The 12,941-nt window shown below is 37.0% G+C and overlaps 2 protein-coding genes across 2 annotated transcripts; both read left to right on the top strand.

Annotated features, from left to right (window-relative positions):
- The first annotated feature begins 1,855 nt into the window (after window positions 1-1,855).
- On the top strand, window positions 1,856-6,308 carry LOC146759829 (kinesin-like protein KIF20B). Its single transcript, XM_085509889.1, has 3 exons — window positions 1,856-2,045; window positions 4,493-5,696; window positions 6,137-6,308. The coding sequence occupies exons 2-3, from the start codon at window positions 4,549-4,551 to the stop codon at window positions 6,306-6,308; spliced, it is 1,320 nt and encodes a 439-aa protein (XP_085366015.1). The 5' UTR covers window positions 1,856-2,045; window positions 4,493-4,548.
- A 701-nt stretch (window positions 6,309-7,009) lies between these two features.
- LOC146759828 (kinesin-like protein KIF20B) lies at window positions 7,010-12,941 on the top strand. The gene is made up of 7 exons (XM_085509694.1): window positions 7,010-7,126; window positions 7,522-7,683; window positions 8,965-9,084; window positions 10,593-10,793; window positions 10,961-11,087; window positions 11,625-11,767; window positions 12,781-12,941. Exons 1-7 carry the CDS (start codon window positions 7,013-7,015, stop codon window positions 12,859-12,861), a joined length of 948 nt encoding a protein of 315 aa, XP_085365820.1. The 5' UTR covers window positions 7,010-7,012; the 3' UTR covers window positions 12,862-12,941.

The raw sequence follows: 12,941 nt of genomic DNA, 5'->3' as shown, positions 1-12,941 counted from the left end.
ACGTTTCAGGGTGGAGAACATAGCATAGTGCCTGACACCTGTGTTGATCCTGAGGGCATTCTTGATTCTGTGCATTATGATGTCATGGATATTAAAGAGCAAGCTGAGGCAGCACATAGTTCCATTGTATCCCTGGGGGACCCGAAGGAAGATACTGGCTGGTTTGAAAAGCAGCTGGAGAAAACTAACTTTGAACTGATGGAGACCAAAGAAGAGCTAACAGAGAAAAACACCAAACTACTTAAAACTGAAGAAGAGCTGATGCAGAAGAACAAAGGTGAGTTATGCGATGTGAAAGGTAGAAGACAGAAATAGTTCATTAATCTAAAAGAGAAATAACCAGTTTGAGTAGGAATTAGAGGAGATGTTCTACCTTTGGAACCATAGCCTGTAGATAAGTGATAGTTTGTTCCTTGTGTATATTCAGGTTCAGCAATTCCACGGTTTTTGGTTATTTCTTTTCTTTTTTCCCCCCTCTCCTTTAAACTGCAACTAGCAGCTTTACACTTTCGTAAGTATGGGGTTAAATGTCTATATCTTGATTTTTACTTTTATATTGTAATCTCTACTCTTCTTTATGTCTTGTTGATGCAATGTTTTCGTTCCAAGAAATATAGAAAACTTTTGAATCACTCCCAATAAGTGAAGACCACATGCAAATTAATCTGTTCAAAAGCTACCTAAACATTAGAATATCTGGAAAAATTGATTACTTAATAAACTATCTATTGGCTACTTATGTAATACAACCTTTTCTGTGTGTTACAGACTTTGAAATGCAGGTGATTAAATTGGATGAGTCTGTTGAGCAACTTAAAGAAGCAACTGAGGTAACTTTATCAAGAAGATGTTGTGTAAAATTGTTTTAATACCAACTTGTGGTAGCTTAAAATGCTATGAATGCTCAGGATATCTCCACGTTCTATGCAGTCCATAAAACTTTATCCTGACTAATGTACTGCGAGCTACTGAATATGTGAAGACTAGCTTGATTAAGTATGTGTGCATACCACTTCTGGTGGTTTTTGTTCATTTTTTGATGTTTGGTAGCCTGAAGTAGCTCTGAAAACATTTATAGTTAATTCTGTCACTCAGATCTCTAACCTTGTAAGCTTAGCAACTTGACCCTTCTTAGTCTTTGACTGTCTGTATCACTGCAACTTAGTATTTCCATGGTATTAAAGCTGACTGTGATGAGTAGTCATGTCCTCACCTATTACTTCTTCCAAGAACAAGGCTCCAACTCTATCTGTGAGATTGTGTGGCCTGAACACTTCTGAGGCTTTTCTTTTCATAAGTTACTAAAGATGAATAATCAGTCCTTGGCAGTGCCAGCATGGCTTAACAATCGTCATCTTGTAAGTAAGGAAGCTTCACTTGTGGTCAAGGACACAATCTAAAATATGTGTGACAGAGCTGACTAAGCTTTAAGGTTGGATTATATCTGTCACGATGAAAGTGATTTTAGCAGCTTAGCAGAAGTGTGATGTGATGAACTTGTATGAGAGCTGACCATTTGCTCTTTGACCATGTTTGTAATTTTGTTGACTTCTTGGAAACAGGAAATTCTTTGATAAACTGGTAAACTCTTGATTGTGTGCAAGTCTTTTACTTTGTAACCTGCTAGGCTCTTGCTTTCCCTTGTATACTCTACCGAGTATTGCACTTGTCATTATCTGAAGGTGTACTTGTTCTGTCTGCTATTGAGATTTGTAACTGATGTCTATAGAGTCACCGGGTAAATATTTTAGCTGTATGGTTTTGTGTAAATATTTGCCTACAGAAGATTACTGAGACTTAAGTGCTCCTTTTGTTAAGCTTCAATGTAACTGATCTTATATCAATACAGGAAAAGACTACCTACCATTTAACTACCATTAAAGCAGAACCGGCAGAAGAGAACACTAATAAAGGAACTGAAAGCAGCCAATTTTCAGTGCTTTCAGTTAAAGCACTGAAACAAGAGAAAACTGAGTTGGAAGTGGGAAGAAAGCGCAGTACTGATGAAGACAAGCCTACTGTGGAAGAGCCACGTCCAAATAAAGGTACAGTTTCTTCCATCGTTGGACAGGGTGTCTTCCAAAACAATAAATTGCTTCCTATTCTGGATAGGAAGCAAAAGGCTGTGAAGCGCGTACCTTATGGTATAAGGAGAAAAGCCACTGTGTTAAACTGTAAATAGAAGTAACTGTTATGTAAATATCCCTTTTTCAGAAGGTCCTATGCTGTTCATTTTTGAATGCTTAGGAATAAAAGTTTTTTTGCACTATTTTTTTCCTTTTTCCTGCTTTTTCCTCATCTGTTGATGCACTTGCAGATTTGGTAATAGTTTTAAAGCAGTTTCTTTAGGATTGTTTCAACTGCTGTTGCTGATCTTCTGAGTAGCATCAGCTGCTCAAGTGCTTTTTTTTGTTTGTTTGTTTTGTTTTTCCTGAAGCAACTATCAAAATTGTTGACGACCTGCTAATTGCTCGCTCATGGGCAATATTTGAGCAAAATGGTCTGATAAGCTCTGATGCATTTAACTTCACTTCTGGGCACAGCTGAGCATCAGTGTTCCTAGAATTACGGAAGGCATATACAATGTAGAAGGGAAAATCTAAAACTTAGCTGTATTCCCTTCCTTTCTTGTATTCCTCTTGCAAAATATGTGCAAGGGAGAAAGTCAAGGCCTTCTTTGGATGAGATGCTGTTCTTGGATGATTTGTCCCTGCTGCCTTTATTTGGCATAAATATTGAATCCTAATGTGACCACTGAATGGCATCACATATAAGCATCTTACCAGAGACTGAGGGAGGGATGTGGACTCCTCCATACTCCAAATAGTAGTGGGTTTGTTCTAATCATATGACCAAAGCTCTCATTTAAAAATTAATGACAGCAATGCTCCACATGGGAATTAAAATGGGTAGCTGATAGTCACAATGTCAGCATGAAGTTTTCTGTTAAGAAGTACTGAGTATTCAATCATGTTAAAATTTTCTTCTATTTGTGAGTATTAATAGCATCCAATTTAAAAAACCGCTTAATATATATTCTTTAGCTATGTTAAATATACACAGTAGAACAATGAGCACAGGTATGTTGTGCTGGTTCTTTTGTAGAATTAGTTATATAAGTAGCACAAGCAAAAGTGTTTTAGGAGATGCTAGGTTATCTCAGCTTCAAGTTCAGGGTATTTACACCATTCTCTGAGCTTTTAGGTCTTGTTCCCTATGCTCTGTAATAATGCTTTTTCCCTACTTCCTGTGTAAGGAGCTTCTAGACTGAACATTACACATCTTCTCCCTAGTCTTATTTATCTTGCTTTAGTGCTTGCTTGTTGTTTTCAGCATAAAGTGTTTAGATTACTTATAAATCATATTCCCCTCACTAGTGTTGCTGGGAGCAGCAATCAAACCCAAAACCTGGTTTGGGGTGGAATATGCCACTGCTGTTTCTTCAGTATGACTTTTAAATCAGTTGAGGGCTGTATATAAAACTGCTTAGATGAGTTAAGAGGCTGTTCCCATGCAGTACATGTGAATCTGTATGTAATGCAGGCTGCACATGGGTGCTATAAAATTCTGCATTTCTGTAGTTGTAGTAATAAAAGGACTGTACAAGAATCACCATGGAATATATTGTTGTGGTGACCCAATCCCTAGTAAGTCTTGACTTATATTTATTTTTTTTAATACTTAAAGTATGCATATTATGGAATGGACATAACTGGATTCTAAAGCAATGATGAAATACAGCAGAAGTCGCTTTTGATAGAAAGAAAATGCATGTGATTTTAGCTAATTGCTCACCAGTTAAAGAAAAAAACAGCCCCAAGCTAATGGAATATTTATGGAAACTTGAATCTGCAAATTTGTACAACTTTATGAGTGAACTTTATATGCAAAAGAGTAAGTGTGAACAGAAGTAGGAATCCTCATATTTTGTTTAGAGATCAACTGAATAAGAGAGACAGATATCAACACTTAAGTGATCAACTTGTCCAGGGTTTTATCTTTCTTTTGAAAGTAAGAGGACTGTGAGTTGGAATGAAATTTCTTAGAGAACTGTTTATCTACCATTTAGATGTAGATGGAGTGATTCCTGGCTGCCTTATAGGGATTGCTGAAGCACGGAAGATAGAAAGAATATAGCTGTGAATTATCTATCTCGTTCCCATGTTTCTTAAATCTAATAAGATTTTCTACTGGTGTGGAGTGGAAGGTTTGAGTAGTGCCATGGTAAAAGTGATCTTACAGACTGAAAACCTTTTGCTGTTAATTCTGTATAGAAATCTGAGGCACCTGAATACGTGTTCAGAGGACTTGAATTCCTTCACTAGTATCAAATACTATGTGATGTGAGGGCATGGCTTGCATATTTGTGACAGTTTTTCACTTAGAAGTTGCTACTTGGTGTTGTGAACTGCTATGTAATAATGATTTTAATCAATCTGAGCTACATTCCTTTTCCCTTTTTTCTTTGTTTGTTTGTTTGTTTGTTTTACAGTAGTTGTAAATGAGAGAAAGAAAAAGAACACTGTAGAGCAAAGGACAATTGAACACATGAAACAAAAGTGCTCCGCGTACCGAAAGGAAGTACTAGCACTGAGGGAAAGAACTGAAATCTTGGAACATCATTTAACTGTGCTTGAAGAACAATGCAGAAGAGAAAAAAATAAAAAAGAAGATTTCAGTAAGCAGGTAACAAGCCTGCGTATTGAGCTTTCTTTTTCTGAAGAAACAGCTGATGTCCTCCGTGAACAAATTCTGCAGGGTCAAGCTGACTATCGGGAAATTGCTTCTGAACTGGATGAACAGAAATCTATAAATATGACACTTGAAAACAAAAATGCCCAACTAACTAACAACATAGAAGTTGCCAAAGAATATATAATTGATAAAGTGTCACAAGTAAAAGAAATGCGGACCAAATTAGATGAATTATACAAATGTCACTTAGAGTTTCACGCCATCGGTACTGACTTTGTCAGTGTAAAGGATTCCTCAGACTCTGAAAAAGATGAGACAGGGACATCTCAAATTAGTTCTGCATGCATTCAGTCACAGACTTCTTCCATCTCAGATCTTGTGCAGGACCTCTCCTTTAACTATAGTCTTGAAAGGATTTGGGAAGTATGCAGAAGTATTGTTGATGTTTCCTCACAAAAAAGTCAGCACATCAAAGCACTGCTTCAAGACAATGAAAACCTAAAGGCGGGACTGAATAATGCTGAAAATCATAATCGTCAACTTGTAATGAAGCTATGTGAGATTACAACTCACACTAGTCAGGAAGATGATCTTGTGAATCAGTTACATGAGCAAATAGAGAAGAAAACTCAGGAGTTTGAAGAAAAGACTGCAGAAGATCAGAGAGTGATTGCACAATTTCAGGAGGAAGTTGCCAACTGTGAGGTAAAAATAAGAGAGCTTGAATATCGCCTGGAGGCTTCCAAGATAATGGAAGACAATGTGTCAAAACTCAATGAATTACTTAAAGAAAAAGAATCTATTATTGTTAATCTGGAGACAGTTACAGCAACTCTGCAGGAGAAGTCTGCTAATGCAGACAAAAAGGTTGAAGAGTTAAGTAGCAGAGAAGCAAATCTGATTCAAGAAGTTATGCAGCTTAAAAACAGCTTGGAGCAGATGAAACACTCTCTTTGGGAAAAGGAAAAGAGTGAAATGGAGAAAGTGCAACGTATAGAATCGTAAGTAACCACTGAGTTAAGTTAGAGCCCTTTGAGAAGGAAATAGAGTTAAAAATAGTTAATGGGAACATCCCTTCGACTTAATGCATCTGCATGCTTATCAATGGCCAAACTACTACTTTAGGATGCTTTGGTATGCTACTTGAGTTCCAAGGGAAAACAGGAGTGTGCAAGGAAATAAAGAATAATATGGGGATTGCTGGTGGTTTTGTTGTACATCCCTCAGAATAGCATCTGAATAATTTATTGCTTCAGCATCTGATTATGAGAAGCAAGCTGAAATTCAAAAGTAATTGTTTAAATCTTGTCACTGGTCTAGATAGATTTAAGAGTCTATTTACAAATAGAAACCAACAGGCAGGGCATGGATTAAGCTGTAATTGCTGTTTCCATGAGATGTGTAACAGTAATGTTCTTTGTCTCTTTATTTTTAACATAAGGCTAGAAAATATTCTTTCTGAGAGTTCTGCCCTTGTACTGAATTTGAAAAAAGATTTGCAGAGGAAAGAAGAAGAGTATGCAGATCTAAAAGACAAACATTCTGATGCCGAGAAACAAATTCAGCAAGTACAAAGCGAGGTTTGTAGTCAACTGAGATATTTTTATCTGTAAGATTATGCTTGGCTTTCTGCTGTTAAAACTTCTCAAACTTTAACTATGAAGCTGGAAATTTCACACTAGTGTGGCTAGCAGCAAATCTTAGGTAAAGTTGCCATTGAAGCTCTAGAGGGGACCAGAAGTTAAAACATGGTTTCGCATAGATAATGAACAGAGGAAAGTAAAGTTGGTTGGTAGTCTGGAATAAGGTTTGTGAAGAGAATAGCTAATCTGCCTCTGGAGGGGACTTGTTATTATCTCTACGTTACTGGTGACTTGCCATTGGTATCCGTGGTAACTCCAAAGCCTAAAACCTAAGTCTTGTGAAAAAACGCTGATAACTGGGAAGAAGAATGCTATTTACTTGAAGAGAAATAGACTAATTTCCAGAGGCTCTTTAATATAAGCATGTATATTTTTTTCTTCAATTTCAGCTTCAGTGATGTTAATAGTTAAAATTTAATTATTAAACAAGTAGATATTTTAAAACCCATTTTGCAGGATCTTAGTCTGCAAGTTTATTGGGTGTGCTTGGGGTGGAAAATTGAAGCTTAAAAATGAATTCATGTCTTCCTTGGTAACCTTGCACTTGCTGTCGTTTTCCTACTCAGCACTTGTTTGTGAATTCCTCTTTATTTAACAAAGAAGTATTTGGCCAGGTTGGATTACAGAAGTCTTTTAATGAACCGTGAGCTGTGCTTACATTACAGGTGTCCACGATGCGTTCTGTGGAGGAATCCCTCAGGAACAGGATGGATGAACTTGAAAGGATTAATAACCAGTTTAAGGATGAGCTGGATTATAAAGACTATACTATCCAACAACTTAAACAGGTATTTTTCTTGCTCTTAATTTTTATTACATGAATGATGCAGGTTTTCCAAGCAACAGGAAAAAGGTCAAAAAAAAAAAAATTGGAGCAAAATGAAAGTGGCCAACTGAAATTAGTGGTAGACCATGAAAGATATTCAAATAATTAGTCACTACAGAGCACTGGCAGATTGCTTTAAATACAATAATCTGCATAGTAAATACATATGTAATACATGCATGTAACCTGATCTTGTTGAGTGACATCACGATACGTTAATTGAAATGTCTTACCATAAACTCTTTTTATCAGCTTGAGTCCTTATTTATGCTATATGAAAACCTTATTAATTCTAGGCTGTCTTAAAGATTCTGCTTGTTTCTACTGTGTATGCTTTTCTTTCATCATGAAATATAGGAGCTGGAGGAAAAGGACCATAATATTCAAAAGTGGCGTGAGGAGAGAGATCAGTTAGTAGAAGCTTTGGAAGAACAGCTCAAAACTTTGGCTTCTAATGTCATACAAAAAGAGACAGAAATAGCAGAACTGAGACAATCTGCCTTAAAGGATTCAAGCAAGGTCAGCTCTCCTTTCCTCCTACCTGATTAGCTACCCATAAATTCTGTAAAACTCCTGTACCTGCTCTTTGTATTCTGGGTGTGGTTCTGTTCTTGAACACTGTCGTATTGACATCATGTGCAACTAACCAAAAAAAGCACCAGCTTTTATTTTTGTTCTCCAGAAACAGAATTTCTGTTAATTACTAAAATTTCAATTTTTTCAGTAGTTCAGATAAGCAGATGTCAGTTTGATGCTTATGATCCTACAATCATACTGGACATCTGTAGCTTTTTCTGATAATTCCCAGCATTTCCGGATTCCAAGCTAGGCTCAATACTCAGACAGTAGTTCTGTCTCAGGTTTCTTACTTTCTTTGCTTTCTCTGAGGTAGTATCTACAATGGCATGAAAAGACAGAAGGGGACGTGGAGAGAGATTAAGGGAAGCATCAAAAAGCAGAGGGGGGATGATCTCTGGAAGTTGCATTTCTTATTTCAACATCCAGCTTTTAATCAGGATAGCCAATCTAAGCCGTAGCATAGAATTTCAGAAGCTAAACAGAAGGCTAAATGAGTTGTGCTGTTTTGAGAATGTTTGGATTCACTTTCTCTGAGAAGAAAGATGTTCTCATAGCAAAACTTCCCCTATGAAGTATGATTATATGAGGTATGATTATATTTATAGAAAGTAAGTACTTAACATCTTGTTAACCCCTTTTTGTTCTTCTGTTTTCCTAGGAGATACTGGAGCTGGAATCATTTTTCTTAGCATATAGTCCTTTAACTACATATTCAGTGATGAGTACTTGTTGGTTCTTTTTGTCTTCCACTCAAACATGAGCTCTCATCTTCTCAAAAATATTTTATTTACTAGAACACCATCTCTCTGTGTACATTATGGAACTTTTCCATGCAGTTTTCCATGTATTCGTATGTGGATGCTGAAGATTAGGCAGAGGTTTAGCCTTTGGTGTTCTAACATAGCAGCTGTGAGCGTGCAGAGTATGGGGGGAATGGATGACAAAACGACCAGTGTTACAGATTTTGTCCCTAAATAATGTCTCGCTTTCTCTCTTTTGGAGGCAGAATACTGCCTGAGACTGTTAGTGAGACCCAGTAGGGTGTATCTGAAGATCACACAATGAATAGATGTTACTACCTTCCCACACTTGTGCTGTGTTTCAGCTTACGTGTTCATGTGGCGTCTGAGCTTGAGGTTTTACACTGTAACTTTAGAAACCTCGAGATATTTTGGAGGTCTAATGCATAGCCTAATCTTTACTCCTTTTAAATATTTACAGCCTAGGAAACAACAAAGCAAAACTAAAACTGGAGAAAGTATTCCATTAAGATGCAAAGCTGAAGACAATTATTTGTCACGTCGATGTACTAGGAGCCTCACTTCATTAAATGAATCTGAGGTTAGTATGAAACTTCAGATCTGAAAATGTTGTGATTGTATTGCTTTTGATAAGGAATGAGTAGGAAAAGATCTCATGTTCTCTAAACAATTCCCAAGTTTTAATTTATTTATCCCTTTCAAGGTGATCAGATCACCTGTTTTTATAGCCTTTGATAGGAATAAAAGCTGTTGAAACAATTGTGTGATGAATTTTTGTCAGGTGCTGTTGAAAACTCTCCTCATGTTAATGCTTATGAAGTGGCTCATGATTAGATAAGTTACTTGGAAAAAATTCATGGAGCCACTGAAACGGGCACAGCAAATTGAACTTATTTTCTTCCTCTGCAGGATTTCTGGATATTGTTTTGTTAGCAGATGATGTTAATCATTCCTATATAAGTTTTTAATTGCTAACTTTCATAAAATAGCAGTTACATATATTTTAAAAACAAAGTATTTATTAACCAACTTAATTCTTGGAAATACAGTGGGTGGTGATACTCCATTCAGATTCTTAGCAGAGCCTGATAAAGTGGCTCTGACTACTTTTTGTCTTTCTACAATCTTTGGTAACTTTTTGAGAGGAAGAAGACTCCCCTCAGGGGGTTGGAACAGTGTAAGTAGTAAAAGCTGCTAGTCTGTGTTTGGGACACTGGAGTTTGCTAGTTACTAGCAGCAGTAGAAGCAGCCATCTACCATTTTCTGATGTCCCCAGCAGCCTGTCTTCCATGTGTTCAACCAGCATCTGAACTCATTTTTTATATGCTAGCTGAATTCCTGCCATAGAGAAGGAGGAGTTCAGGTGATCTCAGTTCTGACTTTGTTGTTCCTGTTGAGAAAAACAGGATTGGGTGGATTGTGGACAGTAAGTGCTGCTGGGGAAATGCATACTGACATTTCTCTGTCACTTAGCTGTGCATTTGCTGCCATTTGACCATGAGCAGGTACATGATAGCCTTCAGCTTAAGTACGGTGTCATTGCTTGAATGTCTGTATTCTCTCCAGGGAAAAGATAGCAATGGAGTTCTTTAATGACTTGTACTGGGCTTGCACCTTGCCAGCTGGACCTTACTTATGTAAATAACATCTCTAGTGTAGAAGAGGAATGGCAAATTCCCTAAGATTAAGCTGGAAGTTAATCGAACACTTGAATCAAATGCTCCTGTTCCTGCCCAGTTCTGACGCAGCAGAGTTGAGATGAAGAAAATCGTGTCAGTTCTACCACCATTCTCTATTAAAAAAAAGTGTAGTTGTCTGTGCCCTTGAGAAAAAATGACTTGTAAAGTATCAGGCTCAGTTTAACATGGAGAACTTTTTTTGTGATCATAGATTGGAAATAATTTTAAATGTAACAAGTTCTAGGAAAGAGGGGTAAAACTCTGCTGAAACTGAAATAGACTCCTTCTGTTACAAGTGTTCTTACAGCAGGAAAATCGAATGCTTACATATCCTTTTCCAGATGCTTTATAGCTTTTTAATCTCATGGCTACCTTAACACTTGCACTTAAAATTCTTCTGTGCTATCAGGAGCATTTGGAAACTGTCCTCGACTCTTCTGGAGTGTCCGCAGAAAATGGCAAAACTAGTCGGTTCCCAAAACCGGAGCTGGAAATCCCACTGACACTTCTGCAACCTGATAAGACGGAGATAAAGCAGCACGGCAGCATGATACCTTTAGGAGTGAAAATGCCTAAGGCAAAAAAGAAAAGAAGTGATGACATGGATGAGGTATGACCTAGACCCAACAGAAAACAAAATAATAAAAAAAAAAATATGCATGGCAGTTATTAAAAACAGATGTTCACATGTGATAGCAGTATCCTTGGCATGGTCAGAGTATGAGTAGTAGATTTTTCCCATCTGTTGTTTCACATGTTCACATCTCTGTTGAACAGAAATCCGGAAAAGACTACTTCCTGAGAAAGCGAGTACATGCTTCAAGACTGACTAAAAAGAAGGATGAAACACTGCAAAAAGTTGGAGATTTTATTCAAAGCTCTCCTTCTATTATACACTCTAAAGGTTGGTGTAGAATAAGTTTTATTCCATGTTTTCTAGACATTGTAGAATGGCTTGTTTCTGCTGTAGGCTATTAATGTATGTGTTCTTAGACTTGTCTGCCATGTTAAGTTGTCCTTTGATTTATGAAGTAAATGCATTTATTCGTCTCTTCAGAGATTCATTATTACATTTGTGAAAACCTACAAGTATACAGAGAAAGTTGGTTCTGTCTTGTGCTTCTGTCAGCACGAAAGTTAGGCCTGTTGTTTAACTCCTGCTGAAGTTTCTGACTTCCAGCGACTTCTGAGCCATGATTGTCTTTCATACTCCATTTTAATGCGTGCTTTAAGCTGCCGTACCTGAACCTATAAACAGTTTCAGCTATAGAAGCAATAAAGAACCTCGATGAACAAATACAATTTCTGAGTATTTTCACTTAAATTTTACGTGTCATTTATAAACCAAGTTTGTTACGAAGCTTTTTTTGCATTCATTGATTTAAAGACTCACAAAACCAGTAAGTTGATTGGTTTATGTATCAAAACAAATTTCTTCTAGCCAAGAAGCTGATGTCAGCAGTAAGTTCTCCTAAATCAAATGAACCTGAAAGTCTCGAAGAAGGAGAGACCAAGCCAAAACGATCCAAAAGGAAGCTGTATTCAACTGTCGTTTCTGGCCCTCTAGATATACCTGCTTCTTCGGTAAGCGATTATACTGTAGTCTTGGCTTAAAATAAACTACTAAGGAGTCCAAACAGACTGGAGGTTTCATCTATTTGCAGGGGGACGTTGAAAGTACTGAGGTATTTCTTTATTCTACCAAGTCATTCTTGTTGGTCTTCCTGCTGTTCTGTTTTATTTTGTCCTCAAAGATCTCTGTGTTTGGCTGGCTTACAGTTTACTAAGTAGGTGATGTAGCAATCACGGAGATGTCTTCTAATTTGGAATCATAGATAATTTCAGTGTGTCGGTGTGGGATTATTCTATTACACGCTTTTCTAGAGCAAAACTTAGACAGCTTTTTAGGTATGCTTAAACTATGATCTCCTGTCTAAGCCAACTTGCAAAGGATCTGATGTGCCAGTTTCATGACTCTGTCGGCAGCTATTGTGCTAAGAACATTCTTGCTTTGTTGGAACTGCATCTTTTAATTATATTAGAGTCCTTTTTCTTTTCCGCAAAGTGATCATTTGCCCATACTGTAATATCCCTCTGAATTTTTTGATGATTTGACGAATGATAGGGGCAGAAACCAAAATGTTATTTTTTTTTGTTAGAGGATGAAGAAGATGAGACAATTTCTTCTCTCACTGTAGTTCTGAGAACATGGAACTGAACCGAGAACTGAAATTCTGGGCAAGTCATAGCTACAGGGATTGAGGCTAAAAATGTTTTCTGAACGCTTCATGTTTCACAAAACAAGTATTATAATACTCTTTTGAAAACAAGTATTTCAAAATGAAAGCTGCCTTCAGGCTTTCCTCAGACGTGTGTGCTTTTTTAAGATAAACAGGATTTTGTACATTCTTCATATTTGTTCCTTGTGATTAAGCTGCATTAAAATGATCTCGGTATCCCATAGTTTTCTGAATAAAATATAATAAGCAAATGCCATTCTGAAATCCATTTAGGGGAAGAAATATGTTTGCGTGTGTCAAGAAGAGCTTGTCAGTCTTGTGTGAAAAGATGAGTAACTTTTGAAATGTTTTCTTCAGGAATCTGAGGAACAAAAGAAGGAAAGTGATCATCTGATCATCAAGCGACGGCTGAGATCCAGAACAGCTAAAAAACCTTGAAGAAGCGTGTTTGTTCCCCTTTCTCAGGACATACTTTTATCATATTATTAAAACTGGTTGTTAATAAACAGTAACAGTTA

The sequence above is a fragment of the Coturnix japonica genome, chromosome 9 (assembly GCF_054131305.1).
Source record: "Coturnix japonica strain WE chromosome 9, WE-NBRP24, whole genome shotgun sequence".
Taxonomy (NCBI): domain Eukaryota; kingdom Metazoa; phylum Chordata; class Aves; order Galliformes; family Phasianidae; genus Coturnix; species Coturnix japonica.
This window is presented reverse-complemented; position numbering and strand designations above follow the sequence as displayed.